The sequence below is a fragment of the Onychostoma macrolepis genome, chromosome 17, assembly GCF_012432095.1.
Source record: "Onychostoma macrolepis isolate SWU-2019 chromosome 17, ASM1243209v1, whole genome shotgun sequence".
Classification (NCBI taxonomy): domain Eukaryota; kingdom Metazoa; phylum Chordata; class Actinopteri; order Cypriniformes; family Cyprinidae; genus Onychostoma; species Onychostoma macrolepis.
In genome coordinates this window covers 15,171,414-15,199,004 of record NC_081171.1, presented here as the reverse complement: position 1 = coordinate 15,199,004, position 27,591 = coordinate 15,171,414, and the positions used below count along the sequence as shown (strand labels likewise).

Here is a 27,591-nt window from a genome sequence, read left to right as displayed (position 1 = left end):
CCCTGTGTTGAATCCATCAGTAACAGCACTTACAGTAGTTTTCATATTGTGATCAAACGGCACGTCAAGTCAGTTCACGAGGTATGTGGTGCCTCACGTGATTAGGGAATAATAAGGACATATTCATTCTAGCTTAATGTGCTTTATTGCCATGACATAACTGCATATTTGTATTGCCAATACCATTGTAAAATGCGTAAATTTAAGTAAAATAAGAAATGCAAACGGAGTGAACATGAGCTAATAAAATTGTGTGAAATGAAATAAAATAATATTTACATGAATAAAATTAGAATGTAACAATGAGCTAATTAAGACAGCAGTATCACACTCCTAATCATGCAAATACTGAATATCAGTATATCCATGAAACAAAATGTTTTCAAAGGTGGCACTTTATACATTATACATTTTAGATTTTAAAAAATTGCCAGTTGGTTCAATGAAAATGAGCCAGTGAAAACAGTTCCAAAAGAAGCCTTTGCAGAAAGTTGGTATGGAACAGTGTATGCCAGTGAAGCAGAGATATAAATTACTAAAGTAACATTAATTAAACTAATTATTAATTTGTTTAATTAGATAAACATGTCAGTAGGCTAATAGTTATAATAAGCCAAATTGCAGGTAGACATTGAAAGGGACACATAGGCCTACTCAAGGCAGTATCTGTCCTTCATAGCGGGCAATGACATATTGTACTTATTATCGCTTTGGTATAACATAAGCCTAATGCTTGAGACAAAACAGTGGCTTCTCCCAACCAAACATTTAGGGAGTTGCTTGGTATCAGCAGAGATGATGAAACATTTCCATGATCTGTTTTCAAACATGTTTAATTTTTTTTTTTTTGGTGATCTTCTTGCTCTGACACCCGCATCTTTTTCTTTTTTTATTATTTATTGCTATTTTCGAACCCAACATGGATACTTGCAGAGGCCTTCTTCCCATGCTGTTGGTCTTTGCAAGAATTTCTTGCAGTGGTGCAACAAGGCAACATCAAATATAAGGGCAGTTTTTGTGCACCCTAAGTAATTAGTATGGCCTGCAAAGAAGTGCATTCATCCGGTTGCATGCACATAAAATAAAAGGTGTGAACAAGCCAGTTTCTAAAATTTATAATAGGCAGGTTAGAATTTTTAACGAATGTAATGATGCCTTTGAAAAACAGAATGACAGTTGGTTTAAAGTGCTGTAATGTTATACCTTTGGAGTCAGTCATTCAAGTAGTGCAACTTCTAACCTGTTAGACTACAACCTATTGAACACACTGAACCTCACTTCTATCTGTTTCTCACAGCCTCTTTTTTTATTTATGAAAAATTAAATATTGTCTTCTTTGACTAAAGTGTACTCAATTTAACACCGGTTTGAACATGACAAAATATCGGCTAGCCTACCATTCAAGCAAAACAGGAATGTGTTTTATTTGAGAACTATTATACTATTGCAGTCTGAGAAAACAGAGCTGCTTTTGTATTAGTTTAACTAATCTAGCCAAACTGAAGAGCTTTACACACGGAAAAACTCTTCACTGAATGTAAGTCCAGGTGTGCGCAAATAAATTGTGCGGGCAAGTCTACATATCTTGTGCGAGAGGTTGGGCGGGTTCTTTATAGCTTGATTGACAGCTGTACTGACCAATCAGAGCGGCTTCACAGCCGAGACTAGTCTTTTGCAGATGGGGTGCGCGCTGGAGCGCGTGAATGGATGACGTCGGGAGCCCGGCGCCAGGCTGTCTGGGACTCGCGCGTTAGATCAACACAGCTGGAGCGGGACAGGACACACAGCTGGCCCGCCAGCGCATTCCTTCACAAAAACAGCACTGTGAGAAAAGAGGGGACACATCTTGATGTAAACTAAAAATGCTCTGGGTTAAAACTGGAACGAGAGTCAGGCTATAGTTTGATTGTAACTTGCGAAGCTTCCTCTTCATATAAAAAAAGAGTCATGGGAGACAGCTATAGTTATGATCTATTTATAGATAACGAGTAACACTTTTAGAATGCAAGAAAACCGCGCGCAGTGGTTTGTTCAGAAGTTCCTGAGTTGGTTATTAATATTTCTATGATCGTGAGAATATTAGGAGATGTTTTATTGAAAAAGATCTATATTTATCCCTCTTGGCATAAGAATCGAGAGGGGTATCAACGTTTCAAGCTTGATTCATTACTTGGGGGTAGGCTACATTGAACTCGTTACTGCATGTTGTGACTTAGGCACTTTGATTTTACTTACGTTTTAGAGTTTTAATTTTAACTAGCAATTAAGTATAATAGCCTATTTACATTTTAGAGAGGTTTTTTTTTCTGTGTGTTGGCTTTAAAATGTGTTCTGTATAGATATTTAATCTCATGTAGACTATGTGTGTAGAATAGTCTCCTAAAGGAATTATATTCCCGACGCCAGTTTGTCTGCAGGTCACGGGAGTAGCAGATTTATGGAATTTCTCCATATCATGTCTTAGCTGAGATAGAATAATTATAAGCGGATGATAGCATTTTCCTCCCGCTTTTTCCTCTACTAATGTTACAGATCAAGATTGTTGACTTTTAAATAGATAAGGTTAGCGCAGCCTAAATCACAAGTTTATAATGTTAATTAAAATAGAATTGTGAAAATAATTTCAAATTGCTAGGATTGTTTGCATAGCCTACAATATTGCCAAAGAATCAGTATAGCCTAGGCCTACATAAAATAAAAATAATACATAATAATAATAATAACAAAACGTAATTTAGGATTTAAGTGAAGATTTGGGGTCAGTGAACCTAAACGGAGCTGGGCCAGCTTGTGCAGTAGATTAAACATAAACTTTGCTTAAAGTTCACACATGTTCGGGGAACATGTGTGAACTTTAAGCAAAGTTTATATTTAATCTACTGCACAAGCTGGCCCAGCTCCGTTTAGGTTCACTGACCCCAAATCTTCACTCAAATCCACCACTGAATCTCTCTATATGTATATATATATAGCCTACATCTCTCTCTCTGGTATTCTGACAGCTCTTCCTCATTCCACCATTCTGTCTGACTGACATATCTACGCTTCCAATGACGAGTTATCTATTTGCATAGGGCGGGGCCTGTACGCTTAAACGCCTCTTGCTATTGGCTAAACAGCACATGAGGGTTTGTTTATTTTTGGAGAGGGCGGAGCTACACGAAGCAACGCTTGAAAAGCGGCCGCTGCCTGCTCGTGCTTCCATCGTTCAGTGAGCACGAGACGTGGAGAGAGTGGAACATTGGAAATCTATCAGGCTGGAGAGCTAGTTCGTCTCACTTCCCAGACTTCTTCAGACATCTCTACAGTTGGATTCTACTAGCAAGTCAGACTTCAGATCCAGAATGAAGGCGATCAGTCCCGTTCGCTCTGTCAGAAGCTGTTATGAAGCGGTGTGCTGCATCTCAGAGCAGAGTCTCGCGATCAGCCGCTGCAAGAGTCCCATTGAGGAGCTGTCCGATATGAATGACTGTTACTCAAAACTCAAAGAGCTGGTGCCCAGCATCCCTCAGAACAAGTCCGTGAGCCAAGTGGAGATACTTCAGCATGTAATAGATTACATCTTCGATTTACAGATTGCATTGGAAAACGAGACGGACGCACAAAACACGCCTGACATGTTCATCTCAATGAAGGTGAGCGCGACATTATTTAGGCTATTGTCTCTTAATTACTATAATTTATGCGGTATATTAATCAATATAAAGTTCAGTTGAAGAAATTCAAACTTTGCATGTATTTTCCTCCTGTAGAACTCAGAGATGAGCCGTAATTTCTCCAAAGAGGATGAAGCTATGTGCCATTAGGACAGAGGAATGACAACGTTCAATGGTACGTTACTGTTTCTTTATTTTAGGTTATTTTATTTGTAGATAAGTCAAATTTTGTTAGGCATTAATCTACACTCCTTTATTAACTTTGAAAAATAAAAGTTCTTCAGTCCTTTTAGGTTCAACAAAGAACGCTCTTCTAATCAAGAACCATTCCTGATCTGAAGAACCTAGAATGAAACATCAAGAACAATTATATGATACTTTTGAGATTAAACATGGTCTTTGTTTCATTATAGGTTCTTTAGTCCAGCATAATGGTTTTGAGTTCTTTAAAGCAGATTGTTTTTCACAAAACAAGAATAAAACGTTCTTTGTGGAATCTAAAAAAGCGTATCCTATATGATGGCTGGAAAATGTTTTAAATGGAATCTTTATTTAAAAGAGCAAGTAAAGCAGTTAGAGTTACTAATTGATTAGCCTAGTCATTATGCATGGGTTAAATCTCATGTTTTTGGTAAATGTTATACAGGACAAGATTACGTATTAAAGTCTGTCCAGTGTCCTAATTTTTTTGGTCATCGTGCCAATCAGCAAACAAGCTTGGATTTCCCTATCAGCTCTAGCAAATGAAAGTTTTCCATTTGGCGCCAGACTGTCTGCAGTCCGCCTGAATCCACAGTGTGTGTGCGTGTGTGTGTGTGCTCTGAGTTAACTTTTCTCCCTCTCATCTATGCTGCAGGTGCGGGATAGAAACTTTTCTCCTCCACTTATGGAAGAAAAGAAAGTGAAGGGGTGAGCCGGGTGAAGGAGTGAGGCTCTATTCAGAGTGTGGGAAAGCAATCTGCACCCCTCTCGAGCTGTCTATTCTTTGGTCACTGGACACTTGAACAAACCAAAGCTGAGGAGTTTTTAAGATCACAAAAAAGAAAAGCCCTCCGATTTTTTCCTTAATCATTCCTGTTTTTTTTTTGTGGCAACAATCAAGCATTGTATATTTTGTACTGGCTACATTCCTGACTATTTGGACTAACTAATATCTCTTCACACACCCTTCCTTCTCAGCCATTCTTGGAGAATACCCCCCTTTTTTTTTGAAAACATTTCCACATTTCAGCATGGCTGCAGTTTGATCTCAGTGAGCTTCTCGATCACTGGGATGATGTACATATTGTGCTTGAGGGGAGTTTTTGTGTTATAGGGTGGGAAGGGCCTTGGGCAGTGGGAATACAGACGTGGATTAGAATTTGAACTCTATAATAGAGTGGATTGTATATGTTTGTGGGGATTGTCTATTTCTACAGACTGTCAGATCAACGAGTTTCATAAACTCCTTTATGAGTTTTTGTGTTTTGTTTTTTGCTTTGTACTTACTCTTTTTACACAAGAAAATAAATCATACATAAAAGTGAGAAATATGTGGTTCAGTATCATTTCTTAAAGAACTCAATGCAGACGTTTTGCCACCTTTAAATCATCAAATGTGTCTTGTGGATATATACTGAAAATATAATGTGCTTTCTGTTTAAAAAATAAGGGAAAAAGTGATTTCCTTTACTCCATCTCCCCCTGTAGCTGTTTGTGTGATTAATATATTATTAATATGAAACATCATTCCTAACACAGTCACTTTCAAGACATTTGCTAACAAAAAAAAAAATCTAAAGAGAAACTGCTTATGAAAGGCTATGTGTAAGTAAAAACAAGTAAATACTGGTTAAAAAAGTAAAAGTACAGTGCATCTGCCAAAAATCTTTCCAGATAGAGTCATCTTGGACTTTTTTTGTGTTTAGCATATGATCTGTTACAGGCCTACACAACAATGTCTAAGTGTGAGTCACTTTATTTAAATAGCACATCTGCCCTCTGAGTGTCTGTAGTCTCAATCAAAAAAGACCTTTGCCCACAAAACTAGAGTTTACTGCAAAAGTGGCCTGTGGTCAAACTTTGATAAGCACTAGCATTCATCTCATCTGGACTCTAAAAGAAGGATTGTAATCTTAAGAGGCTGGCCGTCTCCACACTTAAGGTTTAAGATTTGGGTGTTGAGTTATGTGAAGTGTCCTGAAGGACGCCTTCAAACATAATAGGTAATATAGCGACAACCCGTGTTCAAAGTAATAATCACATACACGTTTCCGTTTAAACCGAAGATACTGAATTGGCGCCATCTTGTGGCTTGTATATGTAAATTAAATGTAGGACAGCTTGTAGATGAAATGTAATGGCTAACTGTTACACTTTGTATTTCATATAAATATATTATATCGAATATTTCTACGGATAGCTTCATTTTTGTTAATTTAATTACAGACACATACAGTAAAGTTGTTGCTACAAAAACCTGTTATTCCCCTTTAAAACAGTTCATTGAACACATGTTGACCTTTTGTGACAACATGCCCCAATCACAGAGGATGTTACAGTATTTAGGTTAACTGCCTTATTAAATCTAAATTTGATCTTTATTATAATTATACCCGAATCTGAATGTTTTAAACTATCTATTTGAAAACAAAATACAATACCCAGCTAGAGAAACATGTTTGTGTAATTCATCTTTTGACTCTAAACTAGTTAGTCAAAAAGCCCAGTCAAAAAAGAAATGCCAGAAATCCCGTGCATATCTATGTCTCCCCAGAAGAGGGCGGACAAGAGCACACGACACTAACCTTCTCACAACGTATACATTGCTGTGCCATGAGTTTAATGCGAACCAATGCACGAATATATAAACAATACTTTACTCAGAAAGAGCTCACATTATAGACTTACTTTATAGTTTGTTAGGCTGAAACATTAGTGGTACTACAACCTTAGTACCTAACTTAGCTATGCCTATAAGGTGAAAATTGTCACTTTAAGAATATGTGCTGTTTTTTCTTCGATTTTAACAAAAATTGCCCTTTGGAACTGAATTTTGAGATGCTCTTTTCACCCTTTTTTCTTTTACATCATAAAACAGTATGTTTATGTAATTTGTCAAATAATTCAAATGAATGAATAAACCAAAATAAATATTCAGTCTAAACAATTCTGTTACAGTTAAAATGGTAAAGTCTGTTAAAATCAATTACAAATGTAACAATAACTAAAAATGTCATACCGTAATATATGTTCTGCAAGAATCATTTACTCAGACTGACAAGAACTCACATTATAGACTTATCTTATAGTTTTTTAGTCTAAAACTTTTTGGTTTGTTTGTTCATTTTGTTTTCTCAAATAAACCTTTTTCATGTGTTAGATTAGTCTACTAAATCCACAACTGCCTGCCATGAGGTGGAGTTTAATGTGTGTATTGGGGGCATTCTGTGCTTTCGGAAATACTTTTTCATTAAAAGCACATATCTGACAATTACAGTGTTTGCAGAGACATTAAACCCATAGCTAGCCTTGTTGAAAAAACCCAGCATATGCTGGTTAGGTAGGTTTTGAAGCTCGGATGCTGGTTTGAGCTGGTTTAAGATGGTCCTTAAACTGGTCCTATGCTGTTTTTTTCAACAGGGAGATCTATTATACATCAAACATAATTCACTAAAAGGGCATTTTCTGCCTCCATAAAGTATGTGGTGCATATTTCCCCCAAGCCCTGGCCAATTTTAAACAATTGCATCTCTAGAGCCCATTTGTGGGCGACTGGATAATTATAATGATTTTGCTATGTGATAAGATGTCTAATCAAACAGTTGCGATATCCACTAGATCGGAATCACCATCTTACTCTTGTGTGTATGTTGTCATATTGTTTGTACTTGTTTTTTTTGTTTTAAGTGTGTCTCTACTAAACACTGTAAAGCCATCATTGGACAAATGGTTGGGTGGGAGAGTTAACAATCATCTGAAGCATGGTGGGGGTTCGCTCTTTGTGCCAGATGATAAGATCCTTTCAAGTGTAAAGGTTCTTTTCTGTGGGGTTGTTTAGGGCTTTAAAGCTCTTGTTTTCTCCTTAAGTCTCTTTTCACAGAGTCAGGCCACGCCAGAGTCAACTATTTTTTCCATTTTGCTGTTGAAAAACATTGACATTTAAGATGAATCTATGTCCATGATCAATTTGGAAACCATGGAAACACAATAGGCATGATGTTATCTGTGTAAAAGCTTTGATGATTGTTGTATATGAATTAATTTGTGTGAAATACGTCAGTTTTATATGTAATATTAAATATATTTCTGTGAAATACATCTATATGCTAAATCTACATTTGACTAGGACACGTTTGATAACGCTGTTGTTGTAAGGTCTGAAGAATATCGCCCTTGTTCACAAAAGAGATTAAAAGGCGCTGTGTCTTTAAGAGGAAGAACGCTAGGCACCAACTGTTACGTGTAAATATATTCAGAATCCGAACGAGCGCGGCGTGCCAGCAGCCAATCACGAAGTGTGTCTAACCGCGGGAGATCCAAATTTCGCGGGACGTAATTTGGCGCTAAAATAGCACTCCTCTATTGAGCTGATGTCAAAGCAAAGCTTCTCGGCCGGAGAGGGATTACAGACACACAGGAACGTTTCTCACAATCGCCAGAGAACGCAAGAACTACAAGAGAAACATTTCCAAGCTTTGTTTACTTTTGAAAGGTACATTTATGAAACTGAATGACCGAGGGACATTTAATACGTTTAATTTATTTGCAGTATATTAAGACGTAATAGCCTCTCTCGTGCCACTATAACAAAGGACCCTAGGAGAGATTTTTGTGAATTTCGGATATTTACATTTTTGTAGTTTTCACGCATAATTTATCTACAACTTTAACATTATTTATTATACTAAAGTGCACATTGTCTATATCATTTGCAGTCTTTTAAGATATACATATTCATTTTGACGGTTGATTCGTTCTGCAGTAAATTATAGACGCGATTTGCGTAATAAAAGTTTCTTTTGCGTCACTTTCGCGGGTTTTCGTGCATTTCGTATGCAAAATGATGCGGATACCCAGAGGGATTTCTCCTGCTTCTGGAAGAGGCGCAGTATCTGGACTCTCGTGCCCACAGAAGAAAATGTTCTCCGCGGTGAGGACAGATTTTTTCAACACGGGACTCTCAAGCCCACCGGTGAATTCGGTACCGGCTGGATACTTCACTCAGATCGGTAACACAACAGCTGCGGAGCAGAGACCCAACTGTTTATACGCGACCCCCCATGGGCCGGAGCCTAAGCCTGTGCGGACTTCTTCCGGGCGGCTGCCGGTAAGCCTTTCCTTCTACCGCTACTACACTATGTATGCACATGCTTGCTGTTTCATGTCTTAGTACGTAATATATGGCATTTATTAAAACACTGCTACAGTCACACTGTAGAATCCACGTTCTACAGCTTAAAAGCTTCATGTTTCTGGCTTTGCCAGAGGGTTTTATCTGTGCCATCATCTCTGATGTCCTGAAAATCTGTCAGTTCCTCATAAATGAATAAAAGAGGCAGGTAATTGGAGAGCATGACCACAACACTGCATGTATATTTCAGTCATGACATTAAGACAGACAAGACCTTAAGGTAAAAGAGTGTGGCAAGCCATTTGTTTCTTAAACTAGTCATCTTTCTAGGCTCAAGTATTCAAACATTCAAAATAATACTCACTGTTTTGCTAATGTCAAGAACATAGACCATATTCAGGGTAGTGTCATTTAATTTTGGAATGGAATGGAATGAAAAGGAGACTATGAGGGATAGAATTACAGTGTGTTCAAAGGCTTGTGCTGTTGTGTAATAACATGCCACTTGTTCTGATGAAACATCTTTCCGGAACAAACTTCAGATAACTCCAATAAACTGTTTAAAGTTGTGAGTTCTGAAAATGACATGATTTAGGACTTTATACAGCTATTGTATAGACTGTAAGTTAACACTCACAGCCTCATTTTCAAATGTGGTAAATTCAATGTGGCGTCAACCCTAAGGTCTATGCCATGGTTACTGTTAAAGGGTTACTCCTCCCCAAAATGAAAATTTTGTCATTAATCACTTACCCCTATGTCGCAAACCCGTAAAAGCTTCGTTCATCTTCGGAACACAATTTAAGATATTTTGGATGAAAACCGGGAGGCTTGTGACTGTCCCATTGACTGCCAAACAATTAACACTGTCATGGCCCAGGAAAGGATGAAAGACATTGTCAAAATAGTCCATCTGCCACCAGTGGTTCAACTGTAATTTTACGAAGCTACGAGAATACTTTTTGTACGCAAAGAAAACAAAAATAACTTTATTCAACAATTCGTCTCCTCCGTGTAAGCATAGCGCCATTTTGGAGATTATCTGCTGGACGCAAACTGCGTACGCTGTTCTGTATCAGCCGCACCACACGGATACGTCTTCTACGTTTATTTACACTTTGATTTGAACGAAAAAACAGCTTATCTGTGTGGTGAGGCTGACACAGAACAGTGTACACAGTTTGCGTCCAGTGGATACTCTCCAAATATCCCAAATTTCTGCCACAATACCATGGTGCAGTGAGTGTTACTACAGTAAATCCATGGTAAACTATGGCGACGTGTAGACTGAAAAGCTTTCGGACTGTCTCGTTGCACACAGTTTTTCTCATGTTTGGTTTTTTGGAGTCATTTGTTCATCGCTGCATTCAAGCGCTTCACACTGGATCTCACAGCGCTGCTTAATGCTCGCATGACTGAGTAAACACATCTGCTCTAGTGAGCTCACGCCGCGAGGCAGTTTGAAGTTTGAGCCAACTCCGAGTGGATAAACGGTCCGTGTAGCGCGATTCAAATGAGTCGCACTGTTTCGTTCCGCTTTTGGCGCGTAAACATTATATCGAACATTTATCGAACTGTTATATCGTTTTATCGAATTATCGCCCAGCCCTAACTAGTACCTAATTAATAGTAAAACTGAATAGTGGTTTGTTACCAGTGGAAACCTTGACTTTACTGGGAAAAGGACTAGCAGAAAACTACTGGGACCAGTATGTAATGAATAGTTACTAGTGAAATGGAAAAAAATTGGTGTTTTCTATTGCATTGCTTACTAATTGATAAAAATAAGTACTAATGATGTCAAAATAAATAGTTGTACCTTGTTAGTTTTGTATGTTGAAATGGCTTGCCATAAGAGTTATTTCAGGGGGGAGGTGGTAGAAGCTGACAGATGGGGGAAGGGTGCTTTACAGCTTCTGAACCGGACATTATATTATACGGTTTGGACCTAGTAGTAAAGTGGGGGAAGGGTCTTCAAAGGTAAATTCATCAAATTACAGGACCTTTTTATATTTAGCAATTTATAAACCATGCTATGAATGAATGCTTTGCCTCCCTTGAAGCAGCATGATTAAATGACCCAGGTTCATCCCCAAACTGGTTATTCTTGTATTTGTATGTTTAAACTCCTGGATTCTACAGCTTTTAGTTTATGGAGCTGCAGTTGTAATTATCACTCCCCTTTTTTCTTGTGCAATTGTACACCTGTCTCACCATTCGTCCTTGCACAAGCTCAACCTGTTGAAAAGGTCAGAAGGTCAAAGTATCTGCTCCAGGAACTGCATCTGTCGAGCTTCTCTGTATGTTGTTTGCTGCTTCCAGCTGATAAACAGAAGGAATGATTACAGACTCGTGCTGCAGAATATGGGGCAGGGCTGATAACAGACTGGGCGTCTGCATGGGGGTTTGATGCACATGCCTCCAGCTCTAACATAGATTACAACAAAAGCCTATCTCAGAATGCTTTTCTGGGTTTGATACTTCAATTGGTCAACTCAAATGGTTAACAGATCAGATAAGTCCTTGTCATATTGCTTTCCCTGATTCCAAACTCTATTTTTTTATCACATGACATTTAGTCAGTAGTTTTAAAATGTTTCAAACAACTTCTTTAATATCTTTTCTGGAAACAAAAGGTTTGTCTAGTGAAGCTCCACATGGCATTGTGAACAACTTCCAGTTTCCCTTGTTCAGTTTTTCACACCAATGTGCTAGTCATATCTCCTGCTGTGAAAAGTTTCACTCTTGTTCTCTGCCCCTTTTTCAGTTTGACATGAACGACACACCTAAAGTTCACGTTTTCCTTCATAGACCTTTGAACCATTACTCCTAAAAACTAAACTTGTGAATTACATTTAATTAATTCTGCTGAAACTCATAGTTCATGTTTCTTCAAAATGTCAGTTAATAAGATGTTATAATTTTCCCACATCTTCTTTCCAAATGCACATTTCTGTTCTCACAGTGAATGAATTATCAATGTTGCATATTATTTCAAACAACCAAAAAGAAAAGTTTATCTTCATAACCATTAATTTAAATGACGTCATTTAACTTTCTTTATCCACCTTATTTTTCAGTTCAGAAGTACAATGGTTTACATGTGAAACACTTCCGTTTCGTTGGTCATTATAGACCTAGATGAAAAAAACTAGGTTAGGTTATTCATACCCGCAGGTAAATTGGTCTTGCAGTAAAATGATAATGACAACCATCCATAACACAAATCCAAAACACATTTAAAAACATAACACAACAAGTAACAAAAATACGATACATGATAAATGATATAAATGCTCCAAGACTCCCCCTTCCTACAGCTTATTTAACACAGCGGGAACAAAGCTGTTTTTATGTCGCTTTGTTTTACACCTTGGGATTAAAAACCTCCGTCCAGAGGGAAGAAGCTGAAACTCACTATGCAAAGGGTGGGAGTCATCATTTAAAATAGAAGTAGCCATTCGTTGCAACTGTCTGGTATACAACGATGTTGGATCCAACTGTGACTCACCCACCAATCGACTAGACCATTTAACTATCTGGTTTAAAGAATTTCTTGCTTTTAAAGATGTTTGACCAAACCATACAACCAAAGAAAAAGACAAAACTGATTCAATAAAAGCATGATAAAACATGATCATTAACGTTCGGTCAATATGAAAGTGTGATAATTTCCTCGAACAATACAAGCGCTGGTGACCTTTTTTACACACAGCTGCACAATTAGCTTCGAAATTCAATTTATCATCAATAATAGTACCAAGGTATTTATAAGATTGCACGTACTCGATAGTCTGGCCTTTGATTAAAGTAGCTTTGTTCATGCAAGTCTTCCTCCTAAAATCAATGAGCATATCTTTAGTCTTTGATATATTAAGCTGAAGGTAGGATTTCTCACACCTGTGAACAAAGTCATCGACAACTGGGCCGTGGCTGATCTCATCCTCCTGAAGCAGACTAACAATAACCGAATCATCTGCATATTTTATGATGGTTCTGTTATCATAGCTGCTCTGAAACATATTTGTGTAAAGAATAAATAATAAAGGTGACAAGACACACCCTTGTGGAGACCCAGTAGAAGAGCTTTTCCGGTCAGACAAAGTACCATTGACCCTCACTCTCTGTGTCCTATTTGTTAGAAAGTCAAGAATCCAACCTACCAGGTTATTACTTAACTCAAACTGTTCTAAAAGCCTTCTGGTTAAGATGTGGTGTTGAATTGTATTAAAAGCCGAAGAAAAGTCTATAAATAAAAGTCTAGCATGTGTCCCATTCCCATCCAAATGTCTAAAGAGCAAGTGAAGCAATGTGACTAGCATCCTCCACTCCTCTATGAGGCCTATATGCAAATTGCATGGGATCCAGAGTATATTCATCTCAGATCTCAGACCTGACCAATTTCTCAAAAATCTTCATTAAAGCTGAAGTCAGAGCGACTGGCCTAAAATCATTCAGAGTTTTAGGATGACTACATTTTGGAACTGGGACAACCACTGCATCTTTCCGGAGATTAGGTACATGTACACAACTAGAAGTATGAAGTGCAGTAAATAGTAAAATTGTTTGCTACGAACCAGTGTTTTTGTGGTTACAATGATAAAATAATGTGATAACAAATACTAGTGTCAAGCAGCATCATTTTTGTAGAGCTAAAATGCCTGGAAGCTGCTGACACTAGATGCCTTGCATTCAAGTTAAAAATGGCTGCACCTGCTCTAATGTTCAAAAATAACATGGATACAGTTTTTCCAGTTGAATATTCAACCTTAATGTGTTAGTAAAATTAATTCCAAATTACAGGTTTTTAGCTAATAATAATACTGTGGTCAGTAACTTAAGTTTAATCTCGGACTAGTCAAATGATCTCGAAGTTAATGTTTTCTGCGCTCCCCGACCCTCTTGAAGGTCAAGTTAATTTTATTTAATTTTATTTTCTCTATAGCGCCAGATCACAACAGAAGTCATTTAAAGTTACTTTTCCTATAGAACAGGTCTATACCTTGTTCTTTTATTAAACAAACTAAATAGCTTATGTTATTTATCTTATTCACACGACGGCATGTTATTTCTTTCTCTACATTACATGGTCACGCTCTCTATATCGCGCACAGCGGAGTTCCGCACCGATACACGCACACACAAGTGAGCCCACTCTCACTAGTATTTGTAAATATTAAGACGCATGTATTAATGTATGGCGCAGACGCGCGGTTTTGTTTACTACTCGTACTGAAGAGCGTGTAATGCTTCCGGTGATATTTATTATTAACGTCTGTCGTCTCACTGATGACGACATGAATACATGAATAACACATCCAAAACTGCTCTGAGAGTCACTTCATGAGCATTTGACTGTTTCAGTAAAACTATCCTCATATCATATACACATAGAAATGTAAAAATATTTACGGCAACCCGTTCAAAATAAAAGTATGGTTTCACTTGAAGACGTTGCGGCAGAAATACATTACTATTGTTCAGTAGAATGTACGTAATAGGCTACTACTACTACTACTGCTACTACTAAAATTATTAAAACCTTACTTTTAAGGAATAATCATACAATATTTCTTCAATGTTTTAATTGTAATATTAAATCCACTTTATTTTCCAAAAAATAAGATTTGTTTAATTTTCATTAATTAAAAGATAAATTAAATGAATGTTTTATGCCTTAAAAATGTAAATACACAGAATTTCTGAGGGAAAAAATCATAAGGGTGTTGTAAGAATAAATTAAACTTGTTTTTATACTTTCAAATAATTAGACATGCTAAAACAGAATTTGATAACAATAAAACATTTCATTGGGCCCTAAACATGTCATTTTTTTGTTAAACGTTTAAGAAATTAATGTTAAATTGTTTAAGTTTCATGAATTTAATTAATTAGACATGCTTTTTGATTAATACAATTTAATTTAACCTTTAAAAAATGTCCAGAAACATTAAAATGGAAAAAACGGCCATAAATCTTGGGTAAACACTGGATTGTGATTAATCATTTGCTGAAGGAAAACAGACCTTTTGATTTGTAAACTGCTCTCGAATGTTAGTCTGGAGCCCTGATAATATAAATATATAATTTTACCTTTTTTTTCCGTTTAAAGAAGAAACCAAACCAATCTATAGTTGACATTTGAGGCTCAGTGCTATAGAAAAGCTATAAAAGTTCAGGAAGAATGTTTTCAGCCTTTTTTATATATACATTTTATATAAAAATATGGCATGCAGCTTCAAACAATGGCATAAATATGTTCAAAACAATCGTTATTAATTATCGCAATTACAATTTCAAGGGAATAATCGACAATTATGATTTTTGTCATAATCGTGCAGCCCTAGTTGGTATATTATCATGTCCATGTTTATTTATCAAATGCATGAGCATGGCAATAGTTGCAGACTACACGCAGTAGTAATTGATGTCAGCATTGTTCTGGTGATCTCCACTGAGGAAAAATAAAGACTAGAGAACTATACAACAGAGCCAAACTTTGAGGATTGAAAAGGTCATGGAGATCACTAGGTCTCTGGTTCACTCCAAATCTCACGTGTCTGAGATCAAATGATCAGCCACTGGTCTTCGATCACTATGTTGTAGAACATATGATTTGGCTTTGTTTCTAGAGACCCTGGTGACGCACTCGCTCCCACCCCCCATCCCAGAGTGCCTCGGGTAATTTAACTCATTTCATTCTCTTAATTTACCTATTTCCCCCTGTGGGGCCACCGGTAACCAGGTGTTGCATCAACAGGGTGGGTGATGGGCCTCAAGCTGGCCAAGTTTTGCATTTCAAAGTATCATCCCCTTACGCCCTTTTCGTGTGGACTTCCCCCTTTCTGCTTTCCCTGTGGCTTCTTTTCATTTTGACACCTCAGAATATGTCACTGACACAGAATGGCCTTTCTCGCTCTTACACGTTGTGAGTAGGATGTATGTGTTTTTTCACATTTGGGAGTGGCACAGTTTGCAGGTCATTCTCTCACACGTGTTTGTAGGCGTATAGAAACCTGTTCTTTCCAGGCATATTGTGATTAAAAAACACCTCTGATGATGATTACTTGGAAAGTTACACAATAACATGTATTAAGACCCTCATTCCCCACCTCCAACCAGTGAAAAACTCACAGTTAGGTCATTTAGTGCGGGAGAAAACAGGGGACGTATGACTTCATGCACAATACACTTCAAAGCCTGTAAATATCTAAAAAGAAATGAAGTGTATACTGGGAATGCCATACCATTTGGAAAGTGTCTCATTTAATAAGCAAAGCTTAGTAATTTGTCATCAGTTGAATCTAATCGTGAGACTTTTATAGTACACACTGTGAAAACCATATGAAACCAATGAATGAAAACATTTCTGTTCAGCTTTCACAAGCAATGTTTTCCATAGAAATGAACTGGATGGGTGAAGACCCAACATTTTACTTCCTTTAAAGCTTTGTTTTCATTTGCACCAAATTACACTGCCGTTCGAATGTGTGAAAGTAATTAATACTTTTATTCAAAATTTGTTTCTTGACATGCATTGAAATGTTACTTGAGCACCAAATCGGCATATTAGAATGATTTCTGAAAAGTCACATGATGCTAAAGACTGGAGTAATGGCTGCTGAAAGTTTAGCTTTGGCATCACTGGAATAAGTAAAATTTTAATACATATTAAAATAGAAAAGTTATCCTACATTGTAATATTTAACAAATTACTGTTTTTGCTGTATTTTTCATCAAAACAATGCAGCCTTTATGAGAGTAAAAGATTAATCAAAAGAATACTACCAACCCTCAATGTTTGAACAGTAGTGTAAATATGCTGTCTTTGAATAAACATTAAGTAAGGGTTTTATGATGAAACATCCTCTAGAAGTTATTGGAAATGATCAGCTGTTGTGCAACTCTTATTGAAATAGCTATTAGTGAAATATTGCCTGCCATATGAGCATTGTGCCATAGCAGTGTTGAGTATTTCATAGTGTTTCATCATGATCTCTAAAGTCTCTTGATCCCAGAGTCTTGAGTCTCTATTTTTATTGTTGAGTGAGAAGAGAAATGGTGCACGTCTTAAGTCATATTTTAGTAGTAATGAGTGGGGTATATATGTCTGACATCAAAAGCTGATATGAAGAACCAGTGTCTAATGTTTTGATTTTTACTATAACTAAAACTAAGCATTATGAATTTTGCAATCATCATAAAGTTATGTATCTTAACCTGTTGCAAAGATTGCCCATGGTGTGTACGCATATTACTGTGCGCTGTTACCATTTAATTTATTTAATCTTGACAAACACCTTTATGCATTTGGCATTTTTATCCAAACTATTCAAGGTTACCTACACATACAATGTAAAGGAATATGATTTTATTAAATTCTGTATACATACTATATATATATATATATATATATATATATATATATATATATACACACACACACACATACACATACGTACCTTTTGCCTAAACATGGGTGTTTTTGCTAACCTGTACAGCCACTGATGTTAGCTTACTCAATGGATTTGCATATTTTTAGGAAACTCTTGGGCCTGTAGCAGTTCCACCAGTTTCTGATATGAATCTGTTTATTAGCAAACTGGTATAGATATTAGTAGTTAAAATTAGGATTTCAGTCGCTGAAGCTGCTCCCAGATCAGTGCTTTAGAAGTGAATGATTCAGCTTCCACCCCATATGCTCTGAGCCAGCATTTCTCAGTTCTCATTTCCCATTGACACAGGAAATGGGCAAAACCAACCACAAACTCTTACAGACATGAGATGCTGCTGTTCAGAGAAACCGAACCCAAAGGCCCCCTTCTCGCACCCAGGTGGGTGTGTGTGTTCTTGATGATCTGCTGTGCTAAAGAATGGAAACAGCTGACGCCAACACAGATTTGATGACAATTCAAAGAGGGAGCCCACAAGCCTCTACTTTTAACATCTAGTGGTGGCTCCAAAACAGCTCTTAGTTGAAACGTATTGGTTTTTTAAACCTTGTTGCAAAGGAACCTAAATTGTTTTCCTGTGAGGGGTAACCTTTTATAAAATATAATATAAATGTAGCTACACATTTTCATATATAAAGATTGTTATACTATATAAAATTTTTAAAAATTAAAATTATTGTGAACCTAATAAACTTTTATATTGTTGTTGCACACATAAACAAAAAAAATTTAATTACATTTATAATTTGTTTAAAAACCAGAATTAAATAGTCATTGCTACATTCAGTAAATGTTGCAATTTTTTCAGAATTTTTTGGCAGACCCCATATACTTTTTCATCAAGGTGTTTGCTTCTCTAATAAAGTTCTTGTATAATATAAAACAAGGTGGAAAGAATCAATTGAAAAGGTGGAAAAGGAACGGAAGGAAAAACCGAAAAAACTGAAAGATTATGCTCCTCCTCTCCCCCAACCACCTGCTCAGTAACTCCAGATGTCAGTGACAGGTGTAGATGTCGTTCAGGTCAGGACAATGCAGGCATTTTTGCAGACGCTTGCACACACAGGATAAGCGAACTGTTCTCAGCACATGCTCAGTGTCTGTTACAGAAGTATCCTGTCTTGAGTGAACTGCACTCCTGAATGCCATTGAAAATCAAACAGGCGATGTGTGGGTGCATTTCCATGTCAGTTGGCTTTTTAAACCAGTTTTTTGTGGAGTTGGGTTGTTGAAACCAGCCCATCTGCCTGGTGTGAAATGCTAAAGATTTCAGAAATGTCATGCCCTCCTTTAGGGTTTTAATGGGGTAAAAGGGTTTGAATTAATACAGATAGCTCAAAGTTACTTTAAACCCGATAGCACTAACCAGAAGATTACTATATCAAGTGTTTCAGTGTTTGTTAGACTTCTTGTGATTTGAGATTCATTTTGTGGTGATTTTAATCATAAATGGGCAATGCTAAATATAGCTATAAATGGTCCAAAATGCCCTGTGACCTGATCAATCAAGTGCGTCCTGAGGTGTTCAAGACAGTGGGCTGCCTACTCGCTTGTCAATTAAATTTTCCTCCCCCAATCATTTAGGTTGTTTAAACCTCACACCTATCTTATAATCGACTAGTATTTGTAGTTGTTGAGGTGACCCTCTCAAGGCAAAAAGGGGCAAGACCTTGTTTTTCTTTTTAGGACTGAGATGGATTTAAAGTGGCAGTGTATATGGGCACTTGAGGAAAGAGGAGTAATTGTTCTTAAACAGTGCAGTTCAGAATACACTTTCACTCAAGTGTGTCTCACTGTCGGAGCTTTCCTATCTGAGCAAATCTGAAGAACCATGCAACATTCATAGAAACAAAAGACACAATGCTAAATTGGAGCTATATATATAGTCCAATAGTTTACAGGCAATTGAAAGATAACATAATTAACATTCTCTTGTTGGCTTTCTGTCCCAGGCCAAAAGAAGACTAGATCTAGAAGAGCCAATTTATCTCCCAGAATTCCGCACACCAAAAGGAAAAGGAAACTCTGCATGTGCAAGGGCACCAAGCCCCAAAAGTGAGTACAACCGAATAATCTGCAACAAATGTCAACACACTCACTGTTAGAGAAAAGTGGACCTTTTGTTTGTTGTTTCCATATGTTGAGTGAGTGGTGAAAGTTCATGTCTGTTTTAGGGCGTCTCATAATAGTATAAAAAGCAAACACACCTGTCCAAGCCTCTCTTCCTCTTCTGGTAGGAACTGCAGCTGGTAATACTCAAACTATTATTAAAAGAATGCCTCTTTTGTATGCCTCTTTCTTTCTGTCTCTCTCTAGCTCCCAAGTCTCCAGGGGAGCGCACCCGTTATGACACTTCCCTTGGCCTGCTGACTAAGAAATTTGTGGGCTTGCTGAGTGAATCGGCTGACGGGGTTCTAGATCTGAACTGGGCCACAGAAGTTCTGGAGGTTCAGAAGAGACGAATATACGACATCACAAATGTTTTAGAGGGTGTGCAACTCATCCGCAAGAAATCCAAAAACAACATCCAGTGGCTGTGAGTTGTCTTTTTGTGTTCGACAACTTCCTGGGAGTATTAACTATTTTTTTGTATTAATTTTTCCACTCATCGCTCCGAATGAATAAAGCTTCTGTTTTACTAAAAGAACATTCTTCACTTTGAGGCCTCATGATATCAAAACTGGCATATTGTGGTCCTTGTAATTGGGGGAAGAAAAAAAAACTTTTTTTAAAATCGATTTACTTTATTCAGCAATGATGCATAAAATTGAACTAAATTATGCAATTGAACCAAATTGGTCAGAGTTGACAGACATACAAGATTTCTTGTATATTTATATGTACACATACATAATTATAATGGTTTCAACTTAGTTTTAAACTGTATGTTTTCTGCATCTTGTGTGCTTTAGGGTCAGTGGTGTGTTTGAGGGCTCATCCTTTAATTCAGAGAAGACCAGCGCTCTCAAGAAAGAGCTTTCTGAGCTGGACAGGCAGGAAAAAGCTCTAGACGACCTCATTCAGTCCAGCTCAACGCGGCTACGTGAACTGACAGAGCACAAGGACAACCAAAGATATCCTTTTATTGTGTGAATGTTTGTGCTCTGAAGAACTGAGGAGTGGTTTGTCTCCTATACTTTTGTGAGCTTGCTCAGACATGCTGTTTTAAAACACTCACATGGCATAGATATCCGTTTAGCAATTATCTTAATTCTGAGTCTTTCATTTTAAATGCAGTAAAGTTACCATGTATGTGAACTGTCAGTAAATTTAACTTTTAAGTTTTATACTAGCTTCATGTTTGTTTGTATCAACGCTTAAATGTGGGTAAGTTTCATGAAAAAAGGCTGAGAAAATAGTGTTCTGGATCAGACTCCTACCGTACACTAGGAAAAACACTAAAAAGGAAATTCCATCAATGTCGGGGAAAGAATTAGATACTGTATTAGATGCCGAAGGTGTTTGTCCTTAACTGAAACTCACATTAGGATATGTTACCTATCAGGACATTCGTACCATAAGCAGCTTGAAAGATCAGACTGTGATTGCTGTGAAAGCACCATCTGAAACCAAACTGGAAGTTCCAGAAGCATCTGAGGTCAGTATTTGTGTTAGTCCAAACCTAACGTTGTTGAAAAGACCTGCATGAATAATCCAAAGGCGCTTTTCTACTGCAGTTTAGTACCGCTTTAGAGTGGGCGGGATTATACACATGTCGTTATAATTGTGCCGCCTCTACTGCTCTACTCTGAGCTGAGCAACCTCCACAAACATTTTGTCAGCTATTTTATGTCCTTGTTAGTTTTTATCATATTCTTTATCAAGTTTTAGTCGACTAAATGTCTCAACATTTTAGTCTAGTTTTAGTCAATGAAAACTTGACATTTTAGCAATAAGATTATTATTGCTAATAATCTTATTAGGATTTGCACGTCAAATTTTTGGTAACGGTTAATCTTTTATATTAATGTAAAATATTAATTTATGAATTAATTGATATTAGACAAAATATGGTTAAATTTCACATCTTTCTTTCTTTTCATTAGGGCTCACTGCAGATTTACTTGAAAAGCAAGAATGGCCCAATTGAGGTGTACTTGTGTCCTGAAGAATGTTTGGAGGATGCTAGTCCCGTCAAGAACACCACACCCAGAAAAGATTACCCACAAACCCCCAGCGCTACCACACCCTCTGTCTTCCCACCTGCCAAACCCCAGCCAGTCGAAGGTGAGACAATTGCCATGAGCTTACTGCTACTTACCAATTTCAAAGCAAGCTGTTTTTTGAAGTCGCTAACAAAAGTTTACATTTTAAATGCTTCAATTGAATAAGTGCTAGTGGTAACATTGTGTACAAGAGAATAGAGAGCTGTGTGTCCAAGCAATTCATCTACAAAACTCTCGCCGTCTATTTATTATCTTAATGACAGACTAACAGTGTCTATTTCTTTGTACAGGCTTGCCTTTAAAGCCTCAGCCATCTATGACTGGCACCTCCGTGCTCGATGTGGAGGGGATTCTGGATCTTCCTCCCAGCCTTCTCCAGATCACTGAAGACCAGCTGCCTGGGATGGCATTCACATCCGAGCCTTCTGGGCCCTTTGTTAACTTTTCTCCTCAGCTCAGCCACGACGACTACCTCTGGGGTCTGGAGGACGGAGAAGGCGTATCTGATTTCTTTGACACTTATGATCTGGGAGACCTGCTTAAAACATGAGCCATCCAGTGTGACGGAAGTGTGATTAATGGTGTGAGAGTTCAATTGTAATTAGTTTAATTCAGACATAGATCCTCTGAATTTTTAAAACACTCCTTCACATAATGGCAGATTGAAGTTTGTACAAAATGCACTACTGAATTGGCTTAATCGGTTCTGTTCCTGATAAAGATAGTGAATTTGGGATGGGACCATGTCTTAATATTTTAACTACTATAGTGATTAGAATTTGATCATATTTTGTCAACAAGCGCCCTCTAGAGGAGATCCATGTGTTAGGTTTAGTACACTATGAAGCCATACTTTTTTTGTCAGCCATATTACCAAAAGTAAGGTATGTTTGCTTAGTTTAAACATTTTTGACAAAACAAAAACTGAATTTTCATGCGATTTAATTATTTCAATTTTAAGTTATATGTTTGCCCATTGGCAGTGTTTTTGGTCATTATTACTTGAATATCGGTGATAAAAATCAAGCCTATGTATTTGCCTTTTCTAGATATGAGGTAGAACTTACTGTTTATTAGTAAATCTTCATTGAGATATATGGAACTCAGGTCATTTTAAAGCTTCTCTAGAGCTTTAATTATTGTAGTACTGCCAAACATTGCCAGTAGAGGGCTGTGTGACCATTTTAGCTGTCAGCAAAAAAAGGTGCTTTTAAAGATATGTAGAGAAGTGAATTGTTATAGAGTAAAGATTTGAGAGCGTGTATGGGAGGCATCTTTATAACTCAACTGAACCAGAGATCTGAAAAGCTCTTTCAGTCTAGAAAAAGAAATAGGTGCTTATCTGTTCATTCTACCTCCATCTTTTAGTTTTAGACACCATGAGGTAATACCTTGATCTTGTAAAAGTGGCCTTTCCCATGGCACTGAGTAATGATCATGTAGTACTACATGGCTCAAAAAACAAAGTTTTACCATTGACGTGTCTGTTTATGAGAAACCTCAGGGAATGTGCAGATTTGGCAGCTGAATTTTTTTTTTTTAACATTTCCAAATGATTAATTCAAAGTGATCATTTGAATTACTCTAGTCTGTTTGATGTCTGTAAAATCAATTTTTCCTGAAATTACAGTAATGGAGTTCTCAGGGTTCACTACTCCATTCAGAGTAGTTTAGAGACTTTTAATGGCATCTGGCAGAAACTTTGATACTGTTTGAACACTGAACTGCTGGGAATACAAAGTAAACTTTGTTTCCAGGGTGTTTTTTTTTTTTTCCTATTTGGAGTTGGGATTCTTGCCCCACCTGAATGGTAGGTTTATAGCTGCAGAGACAAAGCAGAATTTTGATCTGGTTTGAAAACACCCGTCTTAAATGCAGAGCACATATGGGTTGGGATTCAGTATGGAAAAGCTTGATTTTTACAACTAGCTTCCCACATCCAGTTCTTCAGTGAAAATAATTCTTTTGAAGCAAGCATTTCTCAGTCAGACTGAACAAAGACTTGTATTTAGGAGCATTTTGGAAACCTGATAAGGTTGATTCAGCATTTGTTAAGGGGTTGGATGAGTTTAAGAGCAGTTGTTAATCAGATTTAATAATTGATTAACTTGAACTTGCCTTTTGAAATATGTACAAATGTTTTACCTGGGGTTTGCTTCATGCAACTGTCCCACCTGCGGACAACTGTCCTGTCCTAACAAACTTGAAAAATGTGTGTCTGTATATGCATGAGTGTGCTGAAGTGTGTACTAATTTTGGCAGTTTGGTGCATTTGATTGTAGTTTATAGTTTTTTTTTATTGTTTGGGATGTTTTTAAATAAGCATTATGTTTTTTTGTTTTTTTTAATTGTACAGAATAATAATTTTGTATTTATAGGTTTTGTATTTGAAGGAAATTGGTAATTGTCTCAGGACATATAGACCGTCTGTTTAACAGGCAGCACTTAATATTTGATATTGTGGTGTTTAAACGAATAAAGCTGTAATGCTCAAAGTCGTATTTTTGTGAACAAAGCATTTTTTGTTAAAAGTTACAGTTTGTGCTTGTATTGTGTAAACAGACTCCCACATGGATGTATGCAGATGCAGTTACAATATTTTAGTTTAACTGTATTTTCATGCTTGGTGTGAGCTGCAGAGTTTACCTGTGCAATGAGGAAATACCATAAAGATGAGTCAGTGAAAATGACAGAAACATTGAGACTGACACAAAACAGACGAGTAAATCTGACTGATAAACTGCTGCGGTCATTCTTCATTCCAAGTTGTCTGAAAATGTTGCTTTCATAGTTGCTGTCAACCAGTGTGGTCAAGAAACGTGGTTATTTTTTAAATCCTTGGTTTGGATAGTGAAAAAAAAATGGAGATAAGCACTACTGTTAAAGAGTTTAGATGCAGCAAGTTAAATTAAAGAAATTAATACTTTAAGTCAGCAAATAGGCTTTAAATTCATCAAGCGACAGTAAAGCACATTTAAAAAAAGATTTCTATTTGAAATACATGCTGTTCTTTTGAACTTTCTATTCAAAGAATCCTGAAAAAAAAATATGCAGCACAATGGTTTTCAACACTGAAAATAAATGTTTCTTAAGCATGTGACACTGGAGACTGGTGTAATGACTGCTGTAAATTCAGATTTGCCATTACAGGAATATATTGAGTTTTAAAATATGTTTACATAAAAACAGTCCTTTTAAATTATAACATTTTGAAATATTACTGTGGTATTTTGATCAACTAAACGCTGCCTTGGTGAGCATAGAAGACTTTTTTCATATTAAAACATCTTAGTGACTCCAAACTAATAAAAGCTACTACTGATGTAATCTTTGTAAGTATTTTTTTCTTTATCTACATGCATCGTTGTCTGTTGCTTAAGCACAGTTAAAGTTATTGAATGTGTGTTATGAAGTGTTGACAGTGAAATATCGGGCAGTTTTATTCAGGCAGGTTCTGACCTGCTCTCTGCTTTTCTAATTCACTTTAGATGCATCATGGGAGACCACACACACAGAGAGATTTCGATTTGAGACTATTAACACAATTGATTTTTGTGCTTAAATTTTGACCTATTTTTGTGAAGCTTATCCATAGTCAAAGAATAGTGTGTTGACAAGACAGATTTTATCACTGAAATTAAAAGTTTAAATCTAATTTACAGTAAAAACAGCTAAATTTTTGAACATGTTTAATCTCGTATTTGGCTGTAGAAAACCAGGTTTGCACACAAGCATCACACAGATGAGTTTCCAGAGGAGGATTTTGAATTTCCCCAGACAGACTGAATTTCCCCACACCCTCACAGAAAACACATTTATAATCATGAAGTAACAATAACCGCTTATACCAGTCTGTCATTAAAAACAAGAACTGCTTCTAAACTGGTTTATAAACACTGTGATGACTTAAAGGGAGGATTTGTGTCTTATTTTATGACTAGGCTGGGTGGTAATTCTTTGTAGGGAGTGTTATAGTTGTTTTCATATCTTCATCACATTTCTGTTGCACTGTTTAGTCCTACTCTAGTTAGGTATAGAGCCCCTCAATCTTCCCTGTGAGATATATTTGCTGTCTTCTCTCTTTTGCAGTGTTTTACAGTAAACGTGGCCTCCCTGGGCTGACAAGACAGGATAAATGATCCTTCTCCTGTTCTAGAGTCAACAGATCTTGGCAGTGTGGATGGGAGGGGTTGTCTGCTGGGAATCCTTCTGGTCTGAGCTGTAACCTTTCCTGGAACACGCCTCATTTTTTGTTCAGCAGCCACAGACTCCGTCCCCCATCCAAATCCAGCCCCCAAATGCAGGCGATTGGCTGATGTCGATGAAACATAACAATAGGGGAAGGACAAAAGCCAGTAAGTAGGAACATGCGGCACACTGTGGCCACAGCAAACTTAAAATATAGTACTGAGGTGGAGAAGATGAGAAAGAGAGGGATAAATGAAAGGGCAGTTTAAAGGCAGACTAAGAACTTGCTGTTAAAGTTTTCACAAATGGCTTTTTCAAACTTTGCCTCATACTTCCTTTCTCTCTTTTTCACCCACTTTCCTTCAGAGTGACGTCCACCCAACATTTCTGCTCAGACCCTTTCAACAACGCTGCCACACAAAGAGGGGCCACAGCCAGGGGGAGAAAGAGAGTATTGTTTGGCCACAAAACCACCATTACATCAACAATAACTCATGAAGCCAATACAGAATATGAAGAGAATACTGTGTGTAAGGGAATGCATTGTGGTGGGGGATGGGGTGTACTTTGGAGAAATTAAGGTCACCAAACCAAGTTAACTTCATTTATTTGGGTTTAGTTATCTTATGAATAATGTCATGTTTAGTTTCTTGAACCAAGTTTGACCCAGAGGTATTTTTACAGTATAAATCGCTCCGTTTTACACATGGAGACATAGAAACATGTATTTAACTTATTTGATGATAGAGATTTAAGTTTGACTCAAATACATAGTGCAGGAATGCTGTTTTCATGCACACAGAGTCTGATGTAACAAGCCTTATGACTCTTTAAACGGTCTGAAGGGTTTTTTTCATGCTTTTATTTCCAACTATGAGGAACAAAATGCTGTCCAAAACTGTCTAATGTATTTATTTAAGCTAATCAAATTATACACCATGAAATACTTGTGCATACCTAGAGGGATCAAGTCGGATCTGATACCTGTCCAGCACATTGCATCAATGTAACATTATACTGTATTGTTAAAGGATAAGGTAAGGTGTGCAGCTTTTGAAAGGACACGGGAAGAACCGGCATACATCCATGATGTCTGCAAATTCTGTTATTCAGAACACTGTGGAATGTTAGCACAAAGCACTATGAGCAACAAAAGCAACACTATTCAATCTGCTTTTTCAAATATAAAGGCTGCACATGAAAAGGCGCCAATTGTGTTAGTGAAGCAAACTTTTTTTTTTTTTTTTTTAATCAGGGGTGGGTTTCATTTAAACTTTAGACTGATACGCATGTTCATTCATGCACATGTAGTGCATTTAAGGAAGTGGATTATCTGCATTGACACTTGAATAAAGAAGAAAAGTGCATGCACAATCCTTTTCAATTGGCACTATGCTCCAATGCTCCATTGAAGGCCCGCATATGTGCACAATGCACTGATTATTATTCTGTCTATACAACTAAATTACAAACAGAAACTAAACAAGATGAAAAATCTATAGAATGGAAATCATACTTATGTTGCTTTCAATTACTTGTTGCTTTGGATTAAAACATTTAAAGCTAGCTAGACTGCACCCTTTGAACTTGACATTGATTTTATGGAAATGTTGTTATTTCTAAACCAATTTCATTTCATACTGGCCTACCATATGAATAAGAAAGACAATATCGGCCTATTCAAATGGCTTCAATAGAAGAGTTACTAATAATAAAAAAGACTACGAATCATTTCAAAAGGCCTAACAACTCAAAGAACAAATGGATTCATGTTTCATTCTAAATGCCAAAAAACG

At 37.0% G+C, this 27,591-nt stretch overlaps 2 protein-coding genes across 2 annotated transcripts; both read left to right on the top strand.

The window, feature by feature from the left end:
• The first annotated feature begins 3,158 nt into the window (after window positions 1-3,158).
• Window positions 3,159-4,851, top strand: id3 (inhibitor of DNA binding 3). The gene is made up of 3 exons (XM_058749317.1): window positions 3,159-3,635; window positions 3,753-3,831; window positions 4,513-4,851. The coding sequence occupies exons 1-2, from the start codon at window positions 3,345-3,347 to the stop codon at window positions 3,804-3,806; spliced, it is 345 nt and encodes a 114-aa protein (XP_058605300.1). The 5' UTR covers window positions 3,159-3,344; the 3' UTR covers window positions 3,807-3,831; window positions 4,513-4,851.
• A 3,332-nt stretch (window positions 4,852-8,183) lies between these two features.
• Window positions 8,184-24,847, top strand: e2f2 (E2F transcription factor 2). Its single transcript, XM_058750456.1, has 7 exons — window positions 8,184-8,964; window positions 19,394-19,496; window positions 19,758-19,977; window positions 20,354-20,517; window positions 20,927-21,039; window positions 21,488-21,668; window positions 21,898-24,847. The coding sequence occupies exons 1-7, from the start codon at window positions 8,698-8,700 to the stop codon at window positions 22,155-22,157; spliced, it is 1,308 nt and encodes a 435-aa protein (XP_058606439.1). The 5' UTR covers window positions 8,184-8,697; the 3' UTR covers window positions 22,158-24,847.
• The last annotated feature ends 2,744 nt before the right edge of the window (window positions 24,848-27,591 follow it).